This window comes from Sturnira hondurensis, unplaced genomic scaffold (assembly GCF_014824575.4).
Source record: "Sturnira hondurensis isolate 20B ecotype Veracruz unplaced genomic scaffold, ASM1482457v3 Scaffold0025325, whole genome shotgun sequence".
Classification (NCBI taxonomy): domain Eukaryota; kingdom Metazoa; phylum Chordata; class Mammalia; order Chiroptera; family Phyllostomidae; genus Sturnira; species Sturnira hondurensis.
The window spans coordinates 119,358-142,833 of NW_028097956.1; the positions used below are offsets into that span (position 1 = coordinate 119,358).

Below are 23,476 nucleotides of genomic sequence, written 5' to 3' on the forward strand. Positions count from 1 at the left end.
GGAGCGCCTGGGTTGAGCAAGGGCATCTGAGTCCTCGGACAAGCGAGTCCCGCTGGGAACTGATGCCTCACGTCCCGCTCAGCCTGTCACTCTCGCCTCCTGCCTCTCAAATTGGACAGGCCCCATTGGCTGCCGGCCCACCCCACTTCCCCCAGACCCGGAGGTCCAGACCTGCAGAAGCTCGCTGTGTGCCCCAATTAACAAACGGTGCCTGACAAATCCAACGCAAAAGTTGCAGTTGTGTGAAGTCTCCCTCACCCGAAGCACAAACGTGTACAAAACTGGCTTCTTTGAAGACTCTAAAAAAGACATGTTTTAACATTTCTTAAATTTTTATTTAATATTTTTTAAAGACTTTATTTATTTGTCTTTAGAGGGGAATAGAAGGAGAGAGGGAGAGAAATATCAATGTATGGTTGCTTCTTGTGCGTCCCCTGCTGGGAACTGGCCTGCAACCCAGGCATGTGACCTGACTGGGTATAGAACGGCAAGACTTCGGTTCGCAGGCCCGCGCCCAATCCACTGAGCTACACCAGCCAGGGCCATTTCTTAAAATTTTAAAGTAATACATAAACACCCTATTTATAATCAAGAAAGGTGTAGTGCAATTTAGGCTCAACCACCACCACCCACCTTTCACCACCAGGCCCCCTCCTTCCACGAAGGCTGGGATGCCCTTCCCCTGAGCTCGTCCCACTGCCGGCCTTGACCTGGGCGCGCCCCTGGGGGTTGCCCCCACCCCCACGACAGCACCAACTCCAAGTGCTGTGCCGGTGTCCGAAAGGCCGGACTGTGCACTGCGCCTTGGCGGGAATATGTCCCGACCGCTCCAGACGCGCGTAGATGCTCAGTAAAGGCGGATCACTGACAGGGAGTGGCCGCGTCCCTTGTAGGCGCAGACCTGGCCCGTCCTCCACGTATCCAGGTTTTCACTTCCCTCGTCCCCAGGGGCCCTTTCCCATGACGCTTCCTTTTAATCTGGCCTCGGCCTCACTTGCTGGTGGAGGTAAATCTCGCCCTCGGGTCGACCCTCACGGGGGCCTCATGCCTAGGAAAGGTGGGCGAGAGTCTCCATTACAGATCGCCTTTGCGTGGGGCTGACCCTTGGAGGCTCTGTGCCCACCCCCCGGCCTGAGGGCGACTCTTCTTTACTGCAGCTCGAGTGGCGCCCACGCTGGCAGCGGTGCCCTTGCTTCCCCCCCACCCCCCGCCCTACCCTGCCCTGCCCTTGACCCTCCGGGCTGCCATAACCACGGTTGCTAAGAGCTGTGGCTCGGCCCCGATGGTGCTGGGGTGAGCCCACGGCTCATGAATATTTGATTATTCAAATGAGGCCCTGCCCCCCGTTACCATGGCGTCCAAGTCCCGCAACCTCCCGGCCGGAAGAACAACCCGGTGTGGGAGAGCGCGGAGGGTACCCAGGGCCGAGCCCGCAAGGCCAGGGGGCACTGGGGCGGAGCCCTCAGGTGAGAGCCGAGGGTGCCTTTGAGTCAGGGCCTCGGGCTTCGCTATCTTACTGGGGCCAGAGGGGAAACAGAGGTCTGCGGCGGGGCGCGAGGACTAAGCAGCAAAGCCAGTGGGGAACTCAGTGATATCCCGAGATGTTAAATCTGGTTCTCTGAGGACCCTGCCTGCAACCCCGCACCGTGCTGTAAGAGGGTCCTGTCACTGGGACTTCTGCGGTCCCAGCCCTGCCTTTCCGGAGAGATGAGAGGGAAACGGACTCTGGGGTGGGAGGGTCTCCATGGTGGCGACTTAGAGGGGAGTAGACCCTAACTTCACAGCCTCTCCCTGAGTGGGGAGGGTTGGAGTGGTGGAGGGGACCCAGAGCACTGGCCAGCCAGGCCAAGGGCTGGCACAGCTGGGGCTCTGCAGACAGAGAGGGGTGGCAGGGCCACATGCAAACGGCTGTGAACAGTGTGGGCAGCTTTGGGCCAGTGCAGCAATGTGAGGGAACGGCGTGTAGATGGGAGCCACAGCCCTGCTCCTTGGACCCCAAGACCTTTGGGCGAGACCAGACAGATCCTTGGGGCCTTGTCCAGGGCAGCACCTTGGGCTCTCTCCTTAGACCTGCCTGCAGGACCCTGGGAACAGAACCTGGCCAGCCCGAAACTGGCAGGCCTGAGGCGAAGGTGGGCAGCCTCTTCCCAGGGGGCGGAGGGGTGGGGCCCTCCTGCAAGGCTTGGGGCCTATCACCAGCTGGAGAGAGGCAGCAGCAGAGGGAACTTTTGGAAAGAAATCCTGGCCGGAGACTCCATAGGACTCTATGTTGGGGCTCACCTGCAGAGCCTTGGTCTCTGTGGGCTTTCCATGTTGGGGTCCCCTTCCAGATAAGGTCGCTGAGGCACTGGGGGGCTATGCAGCATGTCTCGGGGCCCAGCACCCCCACACTGCCTGGCCCCTCTAGGGCCCGGTTGGGTGTCTGTGACCCTGATGGATTTTGAGTGTCCCCAGGGGCTGACAGGTGTGCATGGCAGCACCACGAGCTCCTGGGCCAGCATCTGAGAGCCCTCTGGGCGCATGGTGGGGGTCCTGCCCACCTGTCTTGGGGCGAGGAGCTCACCCAACCCAATGAGGTGTAAACCACCTGCTGTAGACTGGCCAGTCTCATGAGGACGGTCCATCCAGGAGGGGTGGTCGGGAGCATGGGGGTGGGGGATTGGGCGTCAGGGAGCCTCCACGCAAGATGGAGGGAGGTGGCCAGGGTGTCAGAAGCAGACTCATCATGGTGCTGGCCTCCCAGATAATTCCAGGGTTTGGGGCCAGTGGGGATTGGGACGAAAACCAGGGGCCAGCATTGGAAGGACCCCAGCCCCTCTCACCCACCTGTCGCCTGCACCAACCAGGCCAGGTCCCCTTCAGGGTGGTGGAAAGGGCTGAGGCTGACAGCCCCTGTGTCCTGTGCTTCTGCCTAATTCTGGGCCGGGGCCCGGTCAGCCCTGCTTTCTCTTGGAGGTACTGCCTGAGGCCACATGCCACCCCCCTTGCCTGGATGTGTGACCCTCTGAGGGAAAAGGCTTCTGCCTGCAGGTGAGGGGCCTCAGTGGGCAGAGGCAGGTGGGGCAAATGCCTGAGACCCCAGTCCTAGGCCCTCAGGGTCAGAAACCATCGGGGGGGGGAAGCACAGCACAGGGCCTGGGATGGCAGCCTGCTACTGGTCACAGCAGGCAGCTAAGCAAACGTGGTCTGGGGCCCCCTCCCCTCACGTGGGCTCTGAAGGGATACAGGGAGGGTGGCCCGCCCGGGCAGGGGGTGTGAGCCAAAGCCCAGAAAGGGGATGGTGAGGCCCCCAGGCAGGCAAAGCGGGTGAGGGCACTGCAGAGCCTTCTCCAGCCTGGGACTGAGCAGCCCTGTGCCTGTCCCGGCAGGCTGGGTGTGAATGGACCAGACCCAGGACAGGGCCCTTGGTCCTCGGCCCAGCACGGCCAGCATCCAGGTGCGGGAGCTGAGCTGGCAGGGTCTCCACAATCCCTGCCCACAGAGCAAGGACCCAGACAGCGGGGAAGGCCTGGGCAAGCGGCTGGTGGAGGAGTGCCTGACACCTGCCCGACTGGTGAGTGCGGGCCACTCAGGGGCTGGGGGCCCAGGCTGTAGGGGCCTGCATGGCATGACGTTCTGGGCTGGCGTCTGGCCTGCCCTCTGACCTGGCTCTGCTGGCCTTGTCCCCTGTGTGTGCCCCACCCCCAAGGCTGACCCCAGATGCTTGGGAAAACAGAGGTCCCCCAGGTCCTCAGGCCACAGCGTGGGCTGAGCTAGGCAGGAATTCCTCAAGTATTTGCTGAGCACCCACCGTCCTTAGGCTCTGAGAGCCGCTCTGTGAACACAAGAGGGCGCCACTAGTCTGTGCTAGAGGGAGACGGCCTGAGGCCCAGGAGTGCAGCCTGCAGGGAAGGCAGTGAGGGGAATGAATGACATCACCACCTGCTAGCACCACACCCATCACCTCTGGGTGACTGCTGAAGGCTTTGTCCCAAATCTGGGGGGAGCTCACTGTTGCCCCCCACCCCCTACCCTCAGCCCACAGGTTCTGCAGTTCCCCACCCAGCAACCCGCCTAAGCAGCCCTGCACCTCCCAGCATCCCCCACCTCCCTCCCTGGCTCGCCTCTTGTCCATCATTATCCATGGTGAGGGGCGGACTGTGCCAAAGCCTGAGCCCTGCCTTGCTGCACCCCGCTTACACCCAAAGCGTTCCTTGGGGATTGGGGACGCTCAGTAGTGTGCCACCAACATGCTGCCTGAGGTGCCCACCAACCTTCCTGGCCAACTCAGAGAAGCCTCTGAGCTCTCTGGTGCTGCAGGTGGAAAGGACACTCCCACCATGCCCCTCCCATGCCTCCTGCTGGCCACTCAGTGACACTTATGTGGCCCTTTAGCCATACCTGTGGTGCCCGCTCCTCCCCTCTGCCCCGTCCAGCAGGCAGCTGTCCATCAAATGGGCCTACCCACCAGCTCAGCTCTGGTCCTGCACCCCCACCCTGGACAGCGGGAAAGGGTGGGGCTGGATCCAGCATGGCTGTGCCCAGGGAGAGCGAAGAGTGGAATTTGGCAGGCAGTGACCGCCAGAGAGGGGCCTGGCCTTATCAGCTGTCCGGCACCACACACCAGAGCCTCCCAGGCCAGGCCAGGCCAGGTGGGGATAGGTGAAGAATGGCCTTGAGCAGGCTCTGGGGAGGAAGGGACCGCTGTCCAGTCCTCCGGGCTGACTCCCCATTGGTTTCTGCAGCGGGCCCTGGCCCAGGTGGATGACCTTCGGCTGGTGAGCGTGCTGGAGATGTGCGTCGATACCCGTGAGCACAGCCTGGGCAACTTCGGTAGGAGCCCACAGTGTCCACACCCACCGCAGTCAAGGCCAGGCTGGCCGCACTGTGAGGGCCTGCTTGCTGGGCTCTGCAGTGTGGACCCCTGGACCCCATGGGCCTGCCCCGCACCCCACAGATCTGCTCTGCACCCGACAGAGGAGTGCCCACCCTGCACTCCTCTTTCCCGGGACAGGAGAGGGGCACAGTCCCGCAGGGCCAGGGCCTACTCCTCTGTAGGGGTCAGTAGCCCCGAACCCTTTCCTGGAGGACCTGGGGTGCCCGTGCTCTGACACTCCAGCTGATTGGAGGTCATGGTCTGGGGGTACCGGGGTGACCACGGGTGGGCCCTGGGGGGCAAGACCCAGGGTTTGGTGGCCCCCCCCCCATGTGGCCCTGTTGACGCAGGTGCACCTTCTGCACCTGCCCCGTGCGTTCCACTCGGCCTAGCCACAGACGGAATGGTCACTCTGGGCCTCAGAGCAGCCATCAGGAGGCAGGGCCAAGGGCAGCAGGGCACAGAGAGCTGGGGACAGAGTCGCCAGGCCTGCCCCCCACCCCTCACTGTGGCCCCACAGGGCTGCACCTGCCCAACCTCAGCCAGCTGAAGCTGAACGGCAGCCGCCTGGGCTCTGTGAGGTGAGAGGCCCTCCCGGGGACCACAGGGGCTGGGACAGGGGCAGGGTCCTGCGGGAGTTGAAGGGTGAGCTCAGTCAGGGTGAGGCTCTCAACTGTGTGGATCCCCCATGGGGAGACCCCTGGCTGTCCTGTGGTCTAACTGCTGGCCCCGAGGCACCCCTCCTGCCTGGGTGGAGTTGATGCCTCTGCCCCCCACCCCCATCAGAGACACCTGATGGATTAAGGGTCCGCAACCTGTGCGGGGTTTCTGGTGGGTTCCCCAACACCAAGCAGGGCCTGAGGATTTGAGGCACCCCTGCACCGAGAGGTCCAGAGCTGGCGGTTGCGGGGAGGGCCGTCAGCGTGCCGTGAGTGGGGTGGGTGGCTCCGCCTCACCAGACCGACACAGCAGCACCCCCACCCCTGAGTGAGAAGGTGAAACTCAAGACTGACGGTGGGTGGACGGCCGCCGTCTCCCCCACGGGGCTGCGAAGAGCACAGCTCAGGAAAGTCAGGCCCGTCTTTGGCTTTGAGCAAAGCGGGTTTCGTGGAGCCCTCCGGCCCGTGGCACCAGGGTGAGGCGGTGCCGTCCCAGGCCCACAGGAGCCCACACAGCCCCTCCCAGCTGCCGCCACACCAGGGGGCAGAGGGGTTTAATAAGCAACCTTCTTGAAATGTTGGCTTTCCGTATTGACAGTGATGTGAATACTGTCACAAACTCGCATCACGACGACTTTAATAAAACACGTGCAGATCTGGCCCCAGAAGCCTGCCAGCCCTCGTGGCAGCCACTGGATGGGCGCCGCGCCCCGGGCTGCAGGCAGCCCCAAGTCCGGCCGGGAGGCACCTGGAAAAGGGCAGAAAGGCACCCTCAGTGCCTGGGGAAGCAGCGTCCCAGCAGGGCGACCCCTGTCCGGTCAACAGAGACAGAACCCACTTCCTCCTTCATTGTTAAGGCTCGCCAATTAGCTGGAAGACCAATAAAAGCACATGGAAAATGAAACCTCAATTCCAAGAAAACAATGGAAAACAGGGGGTCCAGGAGGGAAGGGCTAGACCGGAAACCCGCGGGAGCGTGTTCTGCGCCCACTGTCAGGAATCTATCTTTCTGTTCCTGTGTCTCGAAACTCAGGCAGACGATGTTTCAAAAGACGTGGAGGGGAATTGGTGGAAGGAAATGAATGTCACCCTACCATCTGACACACTCCCGCCAGGACTCAGGGGAGGAAGGAGGGGGCTGCAGGACACTCAAGCCGCAGGCGGGGCCTGAAACGGGGGTGTCAGTCCGGGCAGCAGAGCGAGGACGCTGCCGGGGGACAAGCGCTGCGTCCCAGACCGGGGCAGCCAGCCGCTGTGCCTGTCCGCCCGGCCTCGCGCCCGCCTGTGGGAAGAGCACAGTAACGACCTCTCGGGCAGCAGATGTGGAAGTGATGAAAATAACTGAACAGAGTTTTCACAACGACGGCGTCGCCTGTGTCTCTGCTGGGCTGAGTGCTGAGGCCTCCTCCCTGGACCCAGGGCTCCCCACAGGGGGTCTGCCCGTCTCCTGTTCAGTCCTAGCCCCCTGCACAGCCTGCTGCGTTCGGACTTTGAGGTGCCCTCTGCCCACTCCCCCCATGGACTCTGACTGAGGGGCTCCCGGACAAGGAGACACTGTGCTCTGATCTCTCCCAAGCTGTGCATTTTGGGCTGGTACCTTGGGAGGTTGGCTCCCACCTCCAAGGTCTGTTCGTTTTCTGGTTTCAGTTTTTACTTTCAGGTCTTTTTTTTTTTTTTGTAAACTAAAGTCCTTTTATCATTTTTCGCGTGGGGGGAGGGCAGAGCCAGCCTGCTCCCGGGAAGATCCAGTGCTATGGCTGCAGAGAGACCCGGGCGGCCAGCCCCACAGCCCCGGGTCGCACACAGCCTGCTGCCACCTCCAGCCATGGCCGGGCCAACGGGCTGAGGGGGGCCCCCCACACAGGCCTCCCCAGCAGCTCAGCATTTCCAAGCAGCAGTTCAGACCCCTGGCCCCGCAATCTGAAAGTCCGTAAGCTACTAGCAGTAAAAAATTTTTAAAGATTTTATTTATCTTTAGAGGGGAAGGGAAGGAGAGAAGGAGAGAAATACCAGTGCATGGTTGCCCCTCGTGAGTCCCCCGCCGGGAACTGGCCTGCAACCCAGGCATGTGCCCTGACTGGGAATCGCACCTCGATCATGTGGTTCACGGGGAGAAGGGCAAAGCGCACTCCGGAGGGAAGGGTCCCAGAGGCACAGAGACATGTGGGGTGGGCAGTGAGACTTCCGAGAACCGTCCCCTGCACCCCAGGGGCACAGAGCGGATGTGCCTGCGTTTCCAGGACCCCGGCTGGCCACCGAGAGGAAAGGTCAGGATGCTGCGAAGCACCTCACGGAGGAGACCCGCGGCCGAAAGCGTCTGTAACAGAATTGGAAGAGAGGGCCTCTCCCAGACAGCCAACACAGGCAGACAGAGCCTGGGAAAGGGAGAGGGGAGGGGGGAATGCAAGGGCCTCTGGGCGAGCGCGGGCCCCCAGGAGCTGCAGAAGGGTAATGCCCAGCCCCGGCCACCGCAGCTCAGGATGCTGGGTGCCACCCTGCAAGGAGAAAGGTCACTGGGTCCATTTCTGGTCAGGGCATGCACCTGGGTGGCAGGTTTGGTGGATGTGTCTCTCCCTCGCTTCCCCTCTCTCTAAGAATTAAAAAATAAAAACACAAGTAAGGTCCCAGAAGCTGATGGAAGAACATGCAGTGTGCGCCCCTGCCCTCTCAGCAAGCGTGGGACACCCAGGCCACGAGGACCCCCTCAGGCAGAGGGGGGCCCAGAGAGGTCAGGGACAGAAGGTCTGTGCCCAGTAGTTGTCCTCATGTGGCTGGGAGTGCAGGGCAGCGGCTGGCAGGGGGCAGGGCTGGCAGGGGGCGGGGCTGCCGGGGGCTGGCAGGGCTGTAATGGGGGGGGGGGGGGAGTACCCTGGGCCGAGCGCGCTGGGAAAAGGGCTGTGTCCCCACCCCCACGGCAGCAGCAGCAGCAGCAGCAGGCGAGGCTGGGCTGGGCTGCCCTGCACAGGGCGGTCTCTCTGCTAGGCGCAGGCCCTTGAGGGAGAGGAGGAGGTGCAGGACATCCTGCCACCCAAGGCCAGGGGCTGCAGTGAAGTGGGAAGGCAGGGAGCCCCTTCCTCAGCCCAGAGGCTGCCTTGATCCATGCTCACAGCCGCCCCCGCACCTGGGCACAGCTCCATGTGGGCTGTGGCAGGGCACGACACACGGCACCGCGCCACAGCACGGCTCTCCTCCCCAGGACAGCACTGACCACCCCACCCCACCCTCCACAGAGACCTGGGCACCTCTCTGGGCCACCTGCAGGTGCTGTGGCTGGCTCGCTGTGGCCTGGCTGACCTGGATGGCATCAGCTGCTTCCCAGCCCTGCAGGTGGGTCTGTGGCCCCCAGGGCTGGGAGGGTGCCTGCCCAGGCCCCGGCTGAGGCCCCCGTGCTGCCCAGGAGCTGTACGCCTCCTACAACGACGTCTCGGACCTCAGCCCGCTGTGCCTGCTCGAGCAGCTGGAAGTGCTGGACCTGGAGGGCAACGGCGTGGAGGACCTGCAGCAGGTGCGCTACCTGCAGCTGTGCCCGAGGCTGGCCACACTCACCCTGGAGGGCAACCTGGTGTGCCTGCGGCCACGCCCCTCTGACAAGGTGCGAGTGGTGGGGGAGGGGGGCAGCTCTGTGGCTCTAGCCCCTGGCCCTCCGGTGGCCAGGACCTACAGCCAGCACGCTACCTCTGTTTGCCAGGGGCTCATTCTCTTGTGTCGCTGGGGGCCCAGCAGCTTCCACTGTGTCCTCCAGGCTGGGACCAAACCCCACACGTGCCCTGTGCTGTGGAATTGTGTGTGCACACTCACACACATACGCAGGCCCTGTCCAGAGCTGCCCCACAAGCCTGTGCACACCCACGGCCAGTGGGAGCTCACACCACCTGCCCTGACAGCTGCTGCTCTGGCCACCTGGGCCAGGGCTCTGAGCTCAGGGTAGCTACACGGGCCAGAGGGCTCTGCTGGACCCTGGCCATGAACCTGGATAGTGAGATCATGTGGGTGAGAGCCCAGTGTCCCCGAAGTCCCTGGAGCCCAAGACTGGCCCAGGCAGCCTGGCGGGGGGGGCGGCCCCACCGCTCCAGCTCCCTGATTAGGCCTCACAGGGGGCCTGGCGAAGGGGCCCCAGGACAGGACTGGCTGACGGCCCGTGGCCCCAGGCCTGCTACCCCTCTCCACCCTACAGGTGCCCCAGGGCTTCAACTACAGGGCGGAGGTGAGGAAGCTCCTCCCTCAGCTGCAGGTCCTGGATGAGAGGCCTGCCACACACACAGGTCTGCCAGCCTCCCGGAAGCTGGACCAGGACTGGCTCATGGTGAAGGAGGCCATCAAGGAGGGCGGTGTCCTGGACAGCCTGCGTCCCAGGCTGGGTACAGCAGCCACCCAGCCTGGCCTCCAGCAAGGGCTGCCCCACCCCGGGCCTGGAGATCTCACCCTCTGAGCCCCCGGAGGGGTCTCGTCGGCCACCAGCCCCCCACCCCGAGGCCTTGCAGGAATGGATGGCCTCATGTAACGCCCCTTCCCTGCCTTAACCACGCGTCCCAGGGCCCTGCACACCTGCCCCCCTGGCCAGCACACCTCCTCGTGCGGGCAGCCCCTATCAGAGAGGAAGAGGAGGCCCGACACCTGGGTGGCGGGGGCCCCTGGTCTGTGGGAGAGTCTTGGGGGCTCTGGGGCTGGCTAGTTGGCACGGTCCTTGGTGACCTCTGGTTTTAACCTTTGGACAGATGGCCCCCACGGAGACCCCACTGGGAGATTCGGCCCCGAGAGATCCCTGCCTGTACCCAGGGCTCCCAGGCCTTGGCCCCTCTCCCTCCTGGTCCCAGGGGTTCCCCTGCCTGAAGGTCTGCACCCCAAGAACCCGGCCCTGGAGGACAACGCCAGTGACCTCACCCACGGTAACTGACCCACCTGGGCAGGAAGCCCACCCGGCCGCCTTGGAGCCCCCACCAGGCCCAGCACGCCCTCTTCTGCAGGCGCGGACCAAGTCCTCTGTGGAAACCCCACCAAAGGCCTTCGGGAACGTCAGCACCGATGCCAGGTAGGCCCTGCCCCCCGGGGGCCGGGCCCCCAGTGCTGGCGCCGTGCACCCACCTCCCAGGCTTCAGTCTCCAAAACGGGCCAGCATCCTGGGCTCTCCTCCAGAGTGGACAGTGCCCCAGCCCTTCCCATCCCATGCCCCCTGCAGCTGAATAAATCTTTCTCCTCCCAGCCTGCTGCCCACCCAGCCCCTCCAAGGCCACACCCCCAAACCAGCCCTTTCCCTCCTCAGGCCGAGGTGCCCCCAGAGCAGCTGCCCCCCGCCAGGCTGGAAGACCGGGTCACCCAGACCTCCAGTCCGGGGCCTGGCCCTGCCGAGAGCCGTGACCTCCCAGCCCTGGCTGCGCTTCGGACATGCAGGGAGCGGCACCTGTGGTGGGTGTCCTCCCTGCACTGAGCCTGCCGCACGTCCTGTCTGATGGGGGGCACTGGCTGGGGGCGGTCACTGGTCCCCAGGGTGGCTGGAGGAGCTGGGCACAGGAACCTGAGGCTGGGGCACCATCCCAGAGCCACACGCATTTGGGACTGGCTCCCGGGGGGGGGCAGAGCTGCAGACTCTCCCCTTCCCCCCCCCCAGGCACCCGAATTCCAGGCAGGAAGGAGCAGCAGCCTCCCAGGGCTCACAGAGGGGCCATGAAGAACGACAGGATGGGACAGGGCCTAGGACTTCCCCCAACTCCCCAAGCCTGGCCCCAGGTACTGAGGGAGACCCTGCACCCACGCCGGGTCAGCGCGGGCCCTCACTTTCCAGGCTCAGAGAGTAGCTGTGGCCCCTGGAGGTCCCCTCCTGCGGGGGGTGGAGCTCACAACAGAGGGCACAATCCCAGGTGCCCCTCCCCTGAGCCCATGGGACCATGAGGCCACCAGGGATGGACAAGAGACAGAAAGAAGGCAGCCAGCAAAGGGTGAGTAGCAGGAGCAGTGAGAGGCCAGGACCAGTGAGCAGGACAGGCCTAGGGCCAGGTGCCAGCCAGGTGCCAGGCCACCAGGTGGGCAGGAGGCATGGGCAGGGCAGGGTTCCCCCTTTCCTCCTGCAGACAGGGCCTGTGCTGGGCTCAGGCCACAGGATTGGCCAGTGAGCAGGGGGCCCTCCCCAAGGGACGCAGGCTTCTGAGTGACAGCAGCTGAGTGGGGCCACCCCAGGCGGCAGAACCGCAACCCCCACCCCAGGTGGAGGGAAGGAAGCCTGGTGGAAGGGGGGGCGTGCTGGGGGGGGGTCATGGTAAGCAGGAGCACAGGCTGAGGGTTGGCCAGTGACCCTCCTGTGCCCTCCCCATGGGGGGACAGGGCCAGGTGCCTGGGGGAGGGGCCAGGGAGGGTGGACCCTGAGATCAGGTGGCTGCGGAGGTCAAAGGCCAGCCACCTATTGGAGCCGTGGCAGTGAGCGGCAGGCAGGGCAGCCAGCAGTTGTGGCCAGAGTGGGGGCAGACAGTGCGGACTCAGGGGAAAAGGGGTTGCAGGGCCTCCCATTGCAGACTGGGTCCAGGTGGGTGCTAGGCGACCCTAGCCACACCTGCCCTGTGGGCCTTGAGGCAGGTGCTGGGGCCTTAGTGGAGGTTCAGGAGGTGGCAAAGGGCCACAGCCTTCAAGCAGGCCCCAGTGACCCAGAGCCAGAGCCCGGGCCTGTGGCCTCTGCCTCCCTGGAGGTGGCTCCAGCTGAAGTAAGGGACAGCAGGGACGATGATGAGGGGCCACAGCTTCCCTGGGGAGCACAGGGAGGGGGCAGAGAGGGCTGCCTGGGGGTGAAGGGCTCTGCAGCTCTGCCTGTGGCGGCCCCCACCTGGCAATTCCTGGAGGGACCCTCGTCTGACAACCTCTTTCCTTGTTTTCCAGGACCTTCTAGGACCTGGGGCTATAACCTGCTCCCCTCTCCCCCCAAGGTCCCCATGCCACCTGACTCGAACAGCAGCTGCCGGACGTCCAAAGACCTGCAGTTCCGGGGACGTCGGCTCCGAGGCCTGGGCAGCTCAGGGCCCGACCTTGGTCAGGAGCTGGCTACAGTGGCTGCTCTGAGAGCCCTGGAGTTGGTCTCCGGACGGGGCCCTCGAGCCCAAGGACGTCCAGGCCCAAAGCCAGCACCAGATGCAGCAGCCAGACCCACGGCCCTGGAGTGCCTGCCGCACCTGAACCCTATCACGCCAGCCCAGTCCCACCCCTAGCGGAGGCCCCCACCCACTGCCCAGCTGGCCAGGACTCTGGCCAAGAGCATCCCAGCCTCCGGGAACCCAGAGCGTCTGGGAGTGTTGTGGGATAGCAGGCGGGCTGGACCAGGAGAGGCCCCCGTTGCTGGAGAGAAGTGAGCGAGAGTCCCGGGCAGCCTGGCTGCCCACTTCTTCCATAGCCAAGCTGCCCAGGCCATTCCTGGCAGGCCCTCCAGCCACTGCTGGGGCGCTGTGGTCCCAGGCCCCCAGGGCAGTTGCCCTAGGCACAAAAGTGTGAGGCCAGGACTTCCATCCCCAGCGAGTGCGTAGGTTCTTCCTCATGGGGCGGGAAACCCGGGAACCGAGAGAATCACTTTCGACTTCCAGGTGTACAGAAACGCAGTTTACTTGGTAGGTGACGTTGGTTCAGTAAATTACGCAGCTGCCACTGCTTGCCTCCTGCCCCTGCCTCCTCGTGCCCCCTCGTTGGTCCGTCGTTGTCCTGGAGCCGGGCAGCGAGCTGGGGCGCCTGTGCCGCCCGGCCTACACCCGCCTGCACGCGTCCACGGTGATGGGCGGGCCGCCGGGTAAGCAGAACCTGCCCTTGGCCCTGCTCTGCGCCGACAGCGCCACCATGGGGCAGCCCCGGTCCACGCTCTTCCGGCACACCTGGGGGGCGGGGGCCTGAGAGGCGGGCCGCGGGGCGGGCCAAGGGGGCAGGAGCAGTCCCCCCACCCCCGGGGCACCCCCTGCCGGCACACTCACCCGGACCGTTGGCTCCATTTTAGACTGGTAGACCGTGAGGCTCAGCCTGTCCTCTGTGTGGGACAGTGATGGGGGGGGTGTGTGGGCCGGCCTCCCCCTCCCACGGGGCCCTCCCTCTGCATCCCCTCGGTCTCACGGGCGATGGCAGGCAGCAGCTCCCGTGCGTCGTCGGTCTCCACGCGCTTGTCGGTCTCCACGCGCTCGGGTGGCGCGGGCACCTCCTGCGGACTGATGAGCTTGCTGGCGGTCAAGCACGTGGACAGGGCCTGTGTCCTGCTGGGGCGACCGAATTGTGAGGGCTCGGGCCAGCCCGAGGGGGGCCTAGCGAGGGGCGAGGAGTGCAGAAGTGGGGAGCGCTCCTAAGGCATCTGAGGGACGGTTTTATTGGGAGGCTGGGACCTAGGGAGGAGGCCGAGACCGAGGGACGCGCAGTCCCCACCTGGGCTTCCAGCCCTGCGCTCTGGTCTCCCGCCTCCGACCCCTGCGCAGGAGTCGAAGCGGCCGTCGCTGCTGAGGAGCCTGGGCCCCGGGCCGGGCCTCTGGGAGCGGGAAGCGGTCGATGGACAAGTCGGCTTCCTCAAAGATCCTCGAGGCGGGGATAGGGCAGTGCGGGGCCTGGTACTTGCTTAAAACCTGTGGGCAGCAGGGGTGCACAGCCACCTGACCCGGGAGGCCTCCCCACAACAGCCCCCCAGCCCCAGCCCGGCCATTGGGACCCACACTGACCTCGCCCTTGGGGCTCAGGAGGAGAGTCACGAAGCTGGGGCTGGGGTGAAAATGGACAGGCTCCCGGCCCACGGACGAGGGCGGCTGCTTCTTGGTGCAGCCAGGCCCCTCACCCCATACCTGGGGAGAGTGCCGGGCACGGGTGAGGGCCTCGGGCAAGGGGTGGGGGCGCGCGGGCTCGAGGTGAGTGGGGCGCACCGTGATGTGGTGCTGGGGCTCTAGCAGCGTGTGGGGTGGGAAGCGGCAGGTGCACGTGGGGAAGTCGCCTGCGAGCTGCTGCAGCGTGAAGCCACCCAGGTCGGCCGTCTCCTCTGCTGACTCGTTGAAGATGCAGACGAACCCCTTGCTGAGGCTCACGGCCACTACCTTCAGGCAGGAGGCGGTCTTGCTGGGGAGGGAGTGGCAGGTCACCGCCCCTCCTGCTGGGAAACGCCCGGTCTCGGCGGAGTTCGTCGAAGCCACGCCCCTCCTCACCTCCAAGGGTGCACTGCAGTGCCGCGGTGGAGGTCGGCATCTTCGGCCTTGCCCGGCTGGTCTGAGTGGGTTTCACAGGAATCTGGAGAGATCCCCTGTTCCCGAGGTCCTGTTCGGAAGGGGAACCCCCATATGGAGCATCTGCTGGGGACATCTCTTGGGAGACCAACTGGTCTGCAGTGCCCTGGGGGTCCATGGGGGAGAGGAACAGGCTCAGGAGTCCCATCCAGGGCAGGGGGGTGGCTAGGCCCTGGGAGCTAAGAGGAGCAGAGGGGTAGCTCATAGTACTTGGAGCACTTTGAGCCAGAGCTCAGAGGCCTCCAACACCACCCTGATCCCTACAGATGAGGCAGGAGGCCCCCCCCCGCCCCCGCAGCCTCCCTTGGGGCTACAGGAAAGGCCAGGCTCTGGGGGATCTCCTTCAGGGCACTGGGCAGTGGTTGCAGCCGGAACCAGGAAGACCTGCCCCACCCCACCTTCAGGCTCTGCATTCAAGTCCCTGCTGAAGCTCCTGGCTGGTGGCGCTATGTGCTGGAAAGAAATGTGGCCCGGCAACCGGGGTGGGTGCCCCGTCACCTTCTGCACCCCCAAATGCTCATCTAGCCGCCAGCTGCTAGATTCAGAGTCAGCTCCCCTGGAGTTGTCAGGATCCACAAAGGGCAGGGAGCCCCACTCCACACTCTTGAGACGGTGCCGTCTTCCGCATGACTCTGGGCCACACGCGTCGGGCAGTGAGTCCACTGGGGGCTGTGGGGGCGCCCGAGGCCAGGGGTGCCTGCAGACCACAGTGTGCTCACTGGCAGCTCGGCTTCTGCTCCAAGGTGGGCCGGGCACCCCAAGTTGTGGTCAGGGCCCCAGGACCCAGGCTGGGAAAAGGGTTCATGGCAGAGCAGAGGTGACCCGGAGCCCTGTCTGGCTCTGGAGGTCGGCGAACTGGCTCTCGAAGGTTCTAGTGGGCTTGTCTGGGAACACTGAGGGTGGGACGTGGACTCTGGCCCACAACCGCCAAGGCAAGCCCTCCCTCCCGTCCCCTAGCCCCAGCGGGAGTCCCTGCCCAGTGCAGTCACTTGTAATCCGAGTTTGGCTTGATGTTGGCCAAGAGGTTGGGGTACCGGTGGGCGATGGTGTTCCAGTCCACATCCTCCAGCCGGAAACCCTGGCCAGGAAGCAACAGGCATCTGGCCCTTGCCTCCCGCAGCCCTGTAGAGCCACGAATGTGTGTCCACCCAGGCTCACCTCCCGAGCAGGGGGGGCCTCGTCACTCTCAGAGGAGTCGCTGGGGTCCATTAGGGTCTCTGCTGTCACCACCTGAGAGAGGGACCGGAGGCCAGCGGGCAGGGGTGGGGGGTAGGGCATCCCTCCCCTTCAACCTCACCAGCGCCTGAGGTGTGACACACTCGCCGAGTGTCAGGTGAGCCGGACCCCAGTTCTCCTGATGCCTCCCTGTCCCAGGTTACAGTCCAGAGGCAGCCTGACGGAGGCAGGCCAGAGCCCCCGAAGAAGCACAGACTGGGACTGGGCAAGTTAGCAGGCTGCAGAGAAGTCCCAGGAGGGCCGGGGAGGGGACGTGGGAGGCAGGAGGGTGGGCCCAGGGGTGCAGGCTCACCTCCACACTGCCCGTGGACGACCGGAGCATGCGGCCCACCCAGGAGGAGTGGGCCAGCTTCACAAGGCAGGACTTGTGCAAGGCCTGCAGCTCCGCCTCCCGCTGCTGCAGCTCTGCCTGGGTCCGCAGCAGCTGCCCCTCCAGGCGCTCCCTCTCCTGCCCCAGGGGAGCCCGCAGGTGGGGTGGGGTCTTCTCAGACCCCACCTGCCCAGGCCAACCCCTGCCCAACTCCCTGGTCCCCTCACCAGCTGGGCCCGTTCCTTTTGCTCTTTCAGCTCCAGAGTCAGCTTCTGGACCTGGGTCTGCAGGAACTTGTCCTGACTGTGAGGGCCCCTGGGTGAAGGGGTGATCTCAGTGGCCCCCACCTCTGGGTCAGCAGCTAAGGAGAGGAGCTGGAGGGGCCCAAGGGCCCCCAGGGCTTCCGGGCCAGGCCCATCAAGCTCTGGGAGGCCTGGGTGGAAGCGGGACCCAGGTCAAGTTCAGCACCACAGACATGTTCAAGCTTAGGGTCCAGGCAGGTCTAGGGTATGTCAACTCTTTCAGGGTTAGGATGGGGGGGGGTCAGAGTCAGGTAAAGGCTAGGGCTAGAGGCATGGGCCAGGGCCAGGGTCAGGGTCAGGTTGGCTTCTGGGTCAGGTTGGCTTCTGAGGTTGGGGTCAGATAGAAACCAGCAACTAGGGCCAGGGTTGGGTGGGGCTGAGAGCCGGCTTTGGCCACTGACCTCTCAAGTGGAAGCCCAGCCACCTCCTGCAGGATGCGGTGGTGCCGGGCATCCTGTCGGCCCTGGATGGCACCCCGCAGAGCTCGAATCTCCAGCCGCAGAGGGTGGGGGTCCAGGAACTTGGGGGTGGGCCTGCAAAGCCAGGATCTGAGCTGCTTGACCAGGCCCTGCCCTCCAGCCGGTCTGGCTCACGTGGCTGACCGTCTCTCCCTCCCCTCCTTACTGCAGGTCCACTCGTGCGGGGCTGGCCTTGGTGTCCTTCGGGCATCTGGGAGCCACCAAGTCTGCAGGCATGCCAGCACGGGCGCTCTGGTGGCCACTGGCTGGCCCTTCGTTCACCAAAGATGACGGAGCCCCTTCCTTAGCTTCTCCACCCTCATGGCCAGACTTGGGGGCCATGTGTCATGGTCTTGGAGGAGCTGAGAGGGGGTGGTGGGGCTGTCTGCCCTGTGTCCTGTGTGTGGGCCCCCCTTACCACATGCACGTCTGTGTGGCTGACAGCCCAGACAGCACCTACAGGGTGGCTCTCCAAGGACTCCCGTGGGCGTGGGTGTCAACTCCACAGGACACCAGACTGACTTCGGGTCACATGGCTGTTTCTGACCAGGCCAGGGCACTAGGTCACACCCCAATCAACATGTCACCTGAGTTTTCATACATTCCCTGTGGTGTCCCTATCGCCCTTGCCTGCCAGGATCTGAGGTGTCCCCCAGCCTACAGCAAGGGTCCCCACAGGTGCCGGCCCTTTACCCAGGACACCCATGCCCCCCCAGACACAGGGCCCTACCTCCAATGCTCACCTGAGGCCTGAAACCCAGGCAAGCCTGGGGAGAGAAAGGCCCCGAGCACTGCCATGGTCACCAGCTCCCAGGAAGGGAGGGGCTGTTTGTTACCAGGAGCCTCCAGGGAGACCCCAGACCATGGCCCTGAATGAGTGTTGGGCCCCCTTCCTCCCTGAATGAGTGCTGGGCTCCCCTTCCTCCTCCCCTGGGGGCTGGTCCAGCCAGAAGAAGCTATGAGAGGTTGACCTGCTGCCCAACTAACCCCCGAAGGCCCAGGAGACCACAGAGTGACCAGCAAGGCCTGCCTCTGGCACCTCTCAGCCCAGCACTCCAACCAGTGGAGGGCAGGCAGCCCCACCTGGCTGTGGAGATTGATCAGTGAGCGTGGGGGACATTGCTGCCCTGACAGTGTGCCCATGAGCTGGCAGGACCACACTGTGGAGGGCTCGGAGCTCACTGGGCTGACAGGAGGCCTAGGAGCAGTGGACAGCACTGAGGAGCGGGGGAGGGGCTTGCCCAACTCGGGCGCTCCGACTGCCTTCTACCCTCTGCCCTCAGTGCCCAAGGCCCACCTACCTAAGCCCGAGCCGGAAACCTTACCTTCCCCTGCCTATCTCCACCACCTGGCCCTCCACAGGGACCACTGGGGAACATTCCCATCACCATGACAACTGTTCCCTCTGCCCTGGAACAAAGGCGAGGCCCCAGACCTGACCAGCAAGACACGTGCCCTCCCGCACTTGCCCCCACCCCCTTTCATTCCTTCTCCCTTCGTTTACTCAGACTTTCCGCTTCTGTCCCTGGGGGGGCCCCTGTGTTGGGCCGGACGCGGCAGGCGGGAGACCGCCCACTGCCCAGGCAGAACCAGTTCTGAATGCCCTGCTCAGGGAGCGCCGAGGCGAAGGGCCCTGGCTGATGACCGGCGTGGGCTGTCTCGTGGGACAGCAGGACTGGCCAGGTAGAGCAGTGTCCACAGCTCAGGAGGGCACCGGGCCCCACTGGGGCACAGAGTGGGTGGGAGGAAGCCTCCGACAAAGAGCCGGTGCCTCGGTCCCCGGCAACCTCGGAGTGGGCTTCCGCCCCAACCAGGACTGTCAGTCCGGCTGCAGCCAGAGGGCCAGCGGCCCTCCAACTCCCCATCGTAGGGCTCACAGCCGCTGATCCCTATGCGTCTCGATGACTGTCGTCGCGGACCCGGAGGGAGCAGAGTCGGAGGGACCTGGGGGCGCATCGGGAAGGGTTCTCTGTGCTGCGGCGGACTCCTAGGGTCCCAAGCTGGCGCCCCCTTCCGAGTGGAAGGCTCGTCAGGCTCGGCGGCTTCTGAGGAAGTGGGTCCTGGATCGGGGTCAGACACCTGCCCCACGCGCCGCCCGTGGGCCGCCAACTCCGACGCGCTTCCGCGTAGTTCGCGGGCTTCAGCGGTGAGTGCACCGAGACAGCACCGGCCCATCCGCGCCGCTTGGCCCCGCCCACACCTGCGTCTCGCCGGGGGGCGGGGCGGCGGGGAGCCAATGAATGGAGGCGGGGCTCAACGAAGGTGACCAATGGGCGTGTGCTCTAGGTGGGCAGGGCGCATCTAGAAGCCAATGGAGACCTGAAGGGCGGGGCTGGGCGCTCGGGCGGCGAGCCAATGGGTGGTAGACAGGGGCGCTCCCGCCGCGCTGGAGGCGGCAGGTTGCGGCGGCGCAGGGAGCTGGACGCTGGGAAGGAACCGGTTCGAGTCTTGGTCTCCGAGGCCGGCGGGCACCCAGGTGAGCCGCGGGGGGCCCCGAAGCCTCCTGAGTGCGAGTGCGGCCTCTGGCAGGCGCGAGCGGCAACTCGGAGGCACAGCAGACGGGCAGGCTGTGGGGGGCCGCACCGCACCTGCACCCGCCCCGCTGAGGGCAAGGCGGCCTCCCGGGCGAGCACTGCGATCGGCGGGAGTGGAAGGGGGCTGCTTGCGCCAGGCTCCGTGGGTTCTGAGGGCCGAGGTGTGAGTCACGGGGAAGGGTGCGTTCCCATGGCAGCGAGTTGCCAAGTTTGCGGACGGGAGCCCTTAGGTGACTGGGGACTGCGCCTTGCGGGAGGGGCACTGTTCTCGTGCCAGGTGACTGGGGCGAGGTGGGGGCAGGAAGTCCTGCATCTGGTTAATGATTCTCCGGGAGAGGGGCGGGGCGAGAGGAGGCTGGGAAGTGGGGGGGGGGGGAAGCCTGCAAGTGCTCCGCGAAGGCAGATTACTTCCCCCTTTGGGGGGCTGGTCTTGACTACCCCCACCCCAGGAATGTGTGGCCTGCGGGTAGGGCTGGGCACCGGAGAGCAAGGCGGCAGCCCTAAACCAGTTCTGGGGGTAAGGCACAGGCCAGGAGGAGCCAGCAGAGGAGGGCCAAGCAGGGCTTGACCCTGTGGCCTTAACCTGCAGGACAGGGATATGCTCCCTGGGCCTGCGGCAATGGAACTGAAGGTGTGGGTGGACGGCATCCAGCGAGTGGTCTGTGGGGTCTCGGAGCAGACGACCTGTCAAGAAGTGGTCATCGCACTAGCTCAAGCCATAGGTGAGTCTTCTCAGGGACTGACAGGCCCAACAGGTGGACCTGGGGTGGGTCCTGGCCCTCTGGCCCTGTCTTCCCCCAAGGAGGGTGGGGTGGTTGCTGCCCCTCGGGCCCTCCCCCAGTTAGGCAGACAGGGCGGGGGATACAGGCTGACCCCTCTCCCCCTGCAGGCCAGACAGGCCGCTTTGTGCTCGTGCAGCGTCTCAGGGAGAAGGAACGGCAGCTGCTGCCCCAGGAGTGTCCAGTGGGAGCTCAGGCTACCTGCGGACAGTTTGCCAGTGATGTCCAGTTTGTCCTGAGGCGGACAGGGCCTAGCCTTACTGGGAGGCCTTCCTCCGACAGCTGCCCACCCCCTGAGCGCTGCCCAATCCGCGCCAGCCTTCCCTCAAAACCAAGGCCAGCACCGGGCCGTGAGTCCCACAAAGGACTGATGTTCAGCCTGGGTTGCCCCAGGCTGGCCTCCAGCGCAGCACTGCCTGAGGCCTCTGTGGCCTCTGTAGCACCAATGCCAGGCTGCTGTGAAGACCTGCAGGACCTGGAGCGAAGGGTGCAAAGGAACGCAGCGGAGCTGGGCCAGGAGGCCTTCTGGGAGCAGGAGCTGCGGCGGGAGCAGGCACGGGAGAGGGAGGGCCAGGCACGGCTGCAGGCGCTGAGCGAGGCCACTGCTGAGCATGCTGCCCGACTGCAGGCCCTAGATGCCCAGGCTCGTGCACTGGAGGCCAAGCTACAGCTGGCCACAGAGGCCCCTGGGCCCCCTTCGCCCACAGCATCTGCCACCGAGCGTCTGCGCCAGGACCTGGCTGCCCAGGAACTGCAGAGTGTGGAGGTGCAGGGCAGCCTGGCCCTGGTGAGCAAGGCTCTGGAGGCTGCAGAGCAGGCCCTCCAGGTGAGATCACGGGACCGGCAGCGCTGCCTCGGTGGACTTGGGGGTTGGCCTCAGGGTCAGACTAGGGAGGGTCCTGGAGCCCAGTGGCTGTGCCCCCTGAGGGTCCCATGTGCCCCAGGCCCAGGCCCAGGAGCTTGAGGAGCTGAACCGGGAGCTGCGCCAGTGTAACCTGCAGCAGTTCATCCAGCAGACCGGGGCTGCCCCTGGCGTGCAGGTCAGAGTGGTCCCAAGGCAGGTGGGGCCATGGGGGTGCCCAGCCCAGCCCCAAGCTGACTGGCTTTCCCCACAGGACCTCATGCCTCCAGCCAGAGGAAAGCCCCTCCCGGGAGCCCCCCGGAGTCCTGCTCTAGTGTCCGGCCTGAGTCCAGAGGGTATGTCTGTCTCCCCAACTTTGGGTGGGATGAGGTCCTCCTGTGAGCCCTCAGCCCCTTCAGCCTGTGCCCTCTCCACAGTTGCCCCCATGAGGCAGAACTGGAGGTAGCAGCATCTGCCCCCAGTGAGTGTCCACTGCCAGCCCTGTCCTGGGCTCTGATGACACAAGCAAGGGCCGCCGAGGTCAGCCCAGGCTGGACAACAGAAGAAACGTTGGCGGCCATAGTAGACTCATACCTCCATGCCATTGGAAGCCCTGTGCCCTGGGTCAGAGACAGAACACCTTAGGATCCTAAGTTTCTGCGGCAGGGGGCAGGGGAGGCTGAGGACTCTCATCCTGGTGCTTGCCAAGTCTTCCAAGCCCCCTGGAGAAGCTTGGGGCATGGCCAGCTCAGAACGTGCTGGCCATAGCTCCTTGTTGGGGACAGGCGCTGTGTTCAGTCTGTAGGGATGTGCTTGTGTGTGGAAAGTATCCTTTAGTACATATGTATGTATGTGTACACACGTGTGTGCATGCTGCATCCCCTACCACAACACTGAAACCTCAATAAACCTCCTGAAGTGGCACTAGGCATGGTCTGTGGACTCTAACAATTGAAATTCCACCCAGGTCCCTGGGGAGGACCCCAAGCTGCCAGGGGCTGGCCACAGCCAGGGTTCTTGAGAACTGGTCTCCCAAGGTCAGTGGTTACTTGGGTCCAAGGCCAGGGCGTCCAGGGCCTTGTATTTCCGGCTGCTATGCCTCCCACCCTCAGGGGCTCTCTGCAGCCTGAGCCTGGTGTTGGAGCTGGACAGTCTGCAGCCTGAAGAAGCCTCCTTCCTGACGAAGGTTTTATGTGACCTTCTCCCACTTGGCCCGCGCCTCACCTGCAGGAGGAACTGCCACCCACTCTAGGGTGGCTCCTGGATATGAGGACTCTCAGACGTGCCAGACCTGCCTGTCAGGTTGACTGAGTCTGAGAGCTCGTGGGGGCGGGTCCCCAGATTCTTGGGTGGTTCAGGTCCAGGGAGCTTTGTGGCCCAGTGAGGGTGTGGCCACCCTGCCCTCCGACACCCAGCTTGGCTGCCTGGGTGGGTATGAAGCCTCTGCTGGGAGCCTGCAGCCTTAAAATCAGGGCAAGCAGGCAAGTCAGTCCTGTCCTGGGCAGGGCCCCAGGCTCCCCACTCTGAGGGCTGTGGCAGAGATGGGAGACCGTTGTGATGGCCAAAATTTGGGGTGCTCCAAGCCTGGAGTGCAGCTGTGGGTGGTATTGGGGAGCCGCATGGGGACATCCTCTATCATAGGGCCTTTGTGCTGAGTTTTGGGGTGGCGTCAGGCCTGGTGCTCCCCACTTCCTTTGGGGCAGACCACAGGGGCCGTGGAGTCCTAAGCGTGAGGAGCAAGGGAGCCAAGCACCCAGCTTGTGGAGGGTCGCCTGGATGGGGGACTTCCTGTGGAAATGGAGCACAGATGGGGAGTGGCTGGACAGGCCAAGTGGCAGAAGGAGGCTTCCAAGCTTGGTGTCAGGGCGTCCCAGCCCGGTTTCTTCTCCGTGAAGCTCTCAGTCCAGCCACACAGCTGTCTGCACTGCCTCGTGAGCCTGCTACCCAGCTCACAGCTGCCTGTCTCAGCCTGTGGCTCCAGGCAGGTCTGAGGACAAGGTCACGTGAGTGTAGCCTGGACTGGAGAGGCAGAGGGGCCTGCATCCCAGGTGGAAGGCTAGGCGCTCTGGGCACCGCCCACCAACAGGTTTCCAGGGCCTGCTCTCTTCCCCTGCTGCCCCAGCCACACGGGGAGGCTGGGTGGACCGCAGCACCAGCCCTGAGCCACAGAGTGCACAGGCTGGCAGGGGCAAAGCCAGGTGCCACCCAGGGACCACTCTGCACAGCCCAGGGCCGGTGGAACTAGTGCCCACCTTCGCCAGTGTCATGAGCTTCTTCACTGACTTCCCCA

The 23,476-nt window shown here is 64.7% G+C and overlaps 3 protein-coding genes across 10 annotated transcripts; 2 read left to right on the forward strand and 1 right to left on the reverse strand.

The window, feature by feature from the left end:
• The first annotated feature begins 1,271 nt into the window (after positions 1–1,271).
• Positions 1,272–13,117, forward strand: LRRC56 (leucine rich repeat containing 56). Of its 5 annotated transcripts, none has more exons than XM_037039231.1 (13): positions 1,272–1,466; positions 2,956–3,030; positions 3,369–3,553; positions 4,725–4,812; positions 5,376–5,436; positions 8,745–8,841; positions 8,972–9,106; positions 9,689–9,872; positions 10,230–10,400; positions 10,479–10,543; positions 10,775–10,917; positions 11,120–11,238; positions 12,376–13,117. In XM_037039231.1, exons 3-13 carry the CDS (start codon positions 3,380–3,382, stop codon positions 12,699–12,701), a joined length of 1,563 nt encoding a protein of 520 aa, XP_036895126.1. In that variant the 5' UTR covers positions 1,272–1,466; positions 2,956–3,030; positions 3,369–3,379; the 3' UTR covers positions 12,702–13,117. The 5 variants fall into 5 exon arrangements, with proteins under 5 accessions (XP_036895126.1, XP_036895125.1, XP_036895123.1 ...); XM_037039230.1 differs by having other exon boundaries at positions 1,273–1,466; positions 8,912–9,106; positions 9,740–9,872; positions 12,376–13,116; XM_037039228.1 differs by having other exon boundaries at positions 1,273–1,466; positions 8,912–9,106; positions 12,376–13,115.
• On the reverse strand, positions 13,075–17,067 carry LMNTD2 (lamin tail domain containing 2; the record flags this gene model as incomplete). The annotated part of the gene is made up of 11 exons (XM_037039249.1): positions 13,075–13,501; positions 13,585–13,721; positions 13,888–14,081; positions 14,175–14,562; positions 14,649–14,757; positions 15,125–15,423; positions 15,716–15,804; positions 15,885–15,956; positions 16,255–16,410; positions 16,500–16,587; positions 16,976–17,067. Coding segments are annotated over 11 exons (1,899 nt in total), but the record flags the coding sequence as incomplete, so codon positions are not given.
• A 2,039-nt stretch (positions 17,068–19,106) lies between these two features.
• Positions 19,107–21,748, forward strand: RASSF7 (Ras association domain family member 7). Of its 4 annotated transcripts, none has more exons than XM_037039239.1 (6): positions 19,107–19,178; positions 20,156–20,288; positions 20,456–21,171; positions 21,290–21,378; positions 21,454–21,542; positions 21,624–21,748. In XM_037039239.1, exons 2-6 carry the CDS (start codon positions 20,165–20,167, stop codon positions 21,650–21,652), a joined length of 1,047 nt encoding a protein of 348 aa, XP_036895134.1. In that variant the 5' UTR covers positions 19,107–19,178; positions 20,156–20,164; the 3' UTR covers positions 21,653–21,748. The 4 variants fall into 4 exon arrangements, with proteins under 4 accessions (XP_036895134.1, XP_036895133.1, XP_036895132.1 ...); XM_037039238.1 differs by lacking the exon at positions 19,107–19,178 and adding an exon at positions 19,388–19,508 and having other exon boundaries at positions 21,290–21,385; positions 21,461–21,542; XM_037039237.1 differs by lacking the exon at positions 19,107–19,178 and adding an exon at positions 19,388–19,508.
• The last annotated feature ends 1,728 nt before the right edge of the window (positions 21,749–23,476 follow it).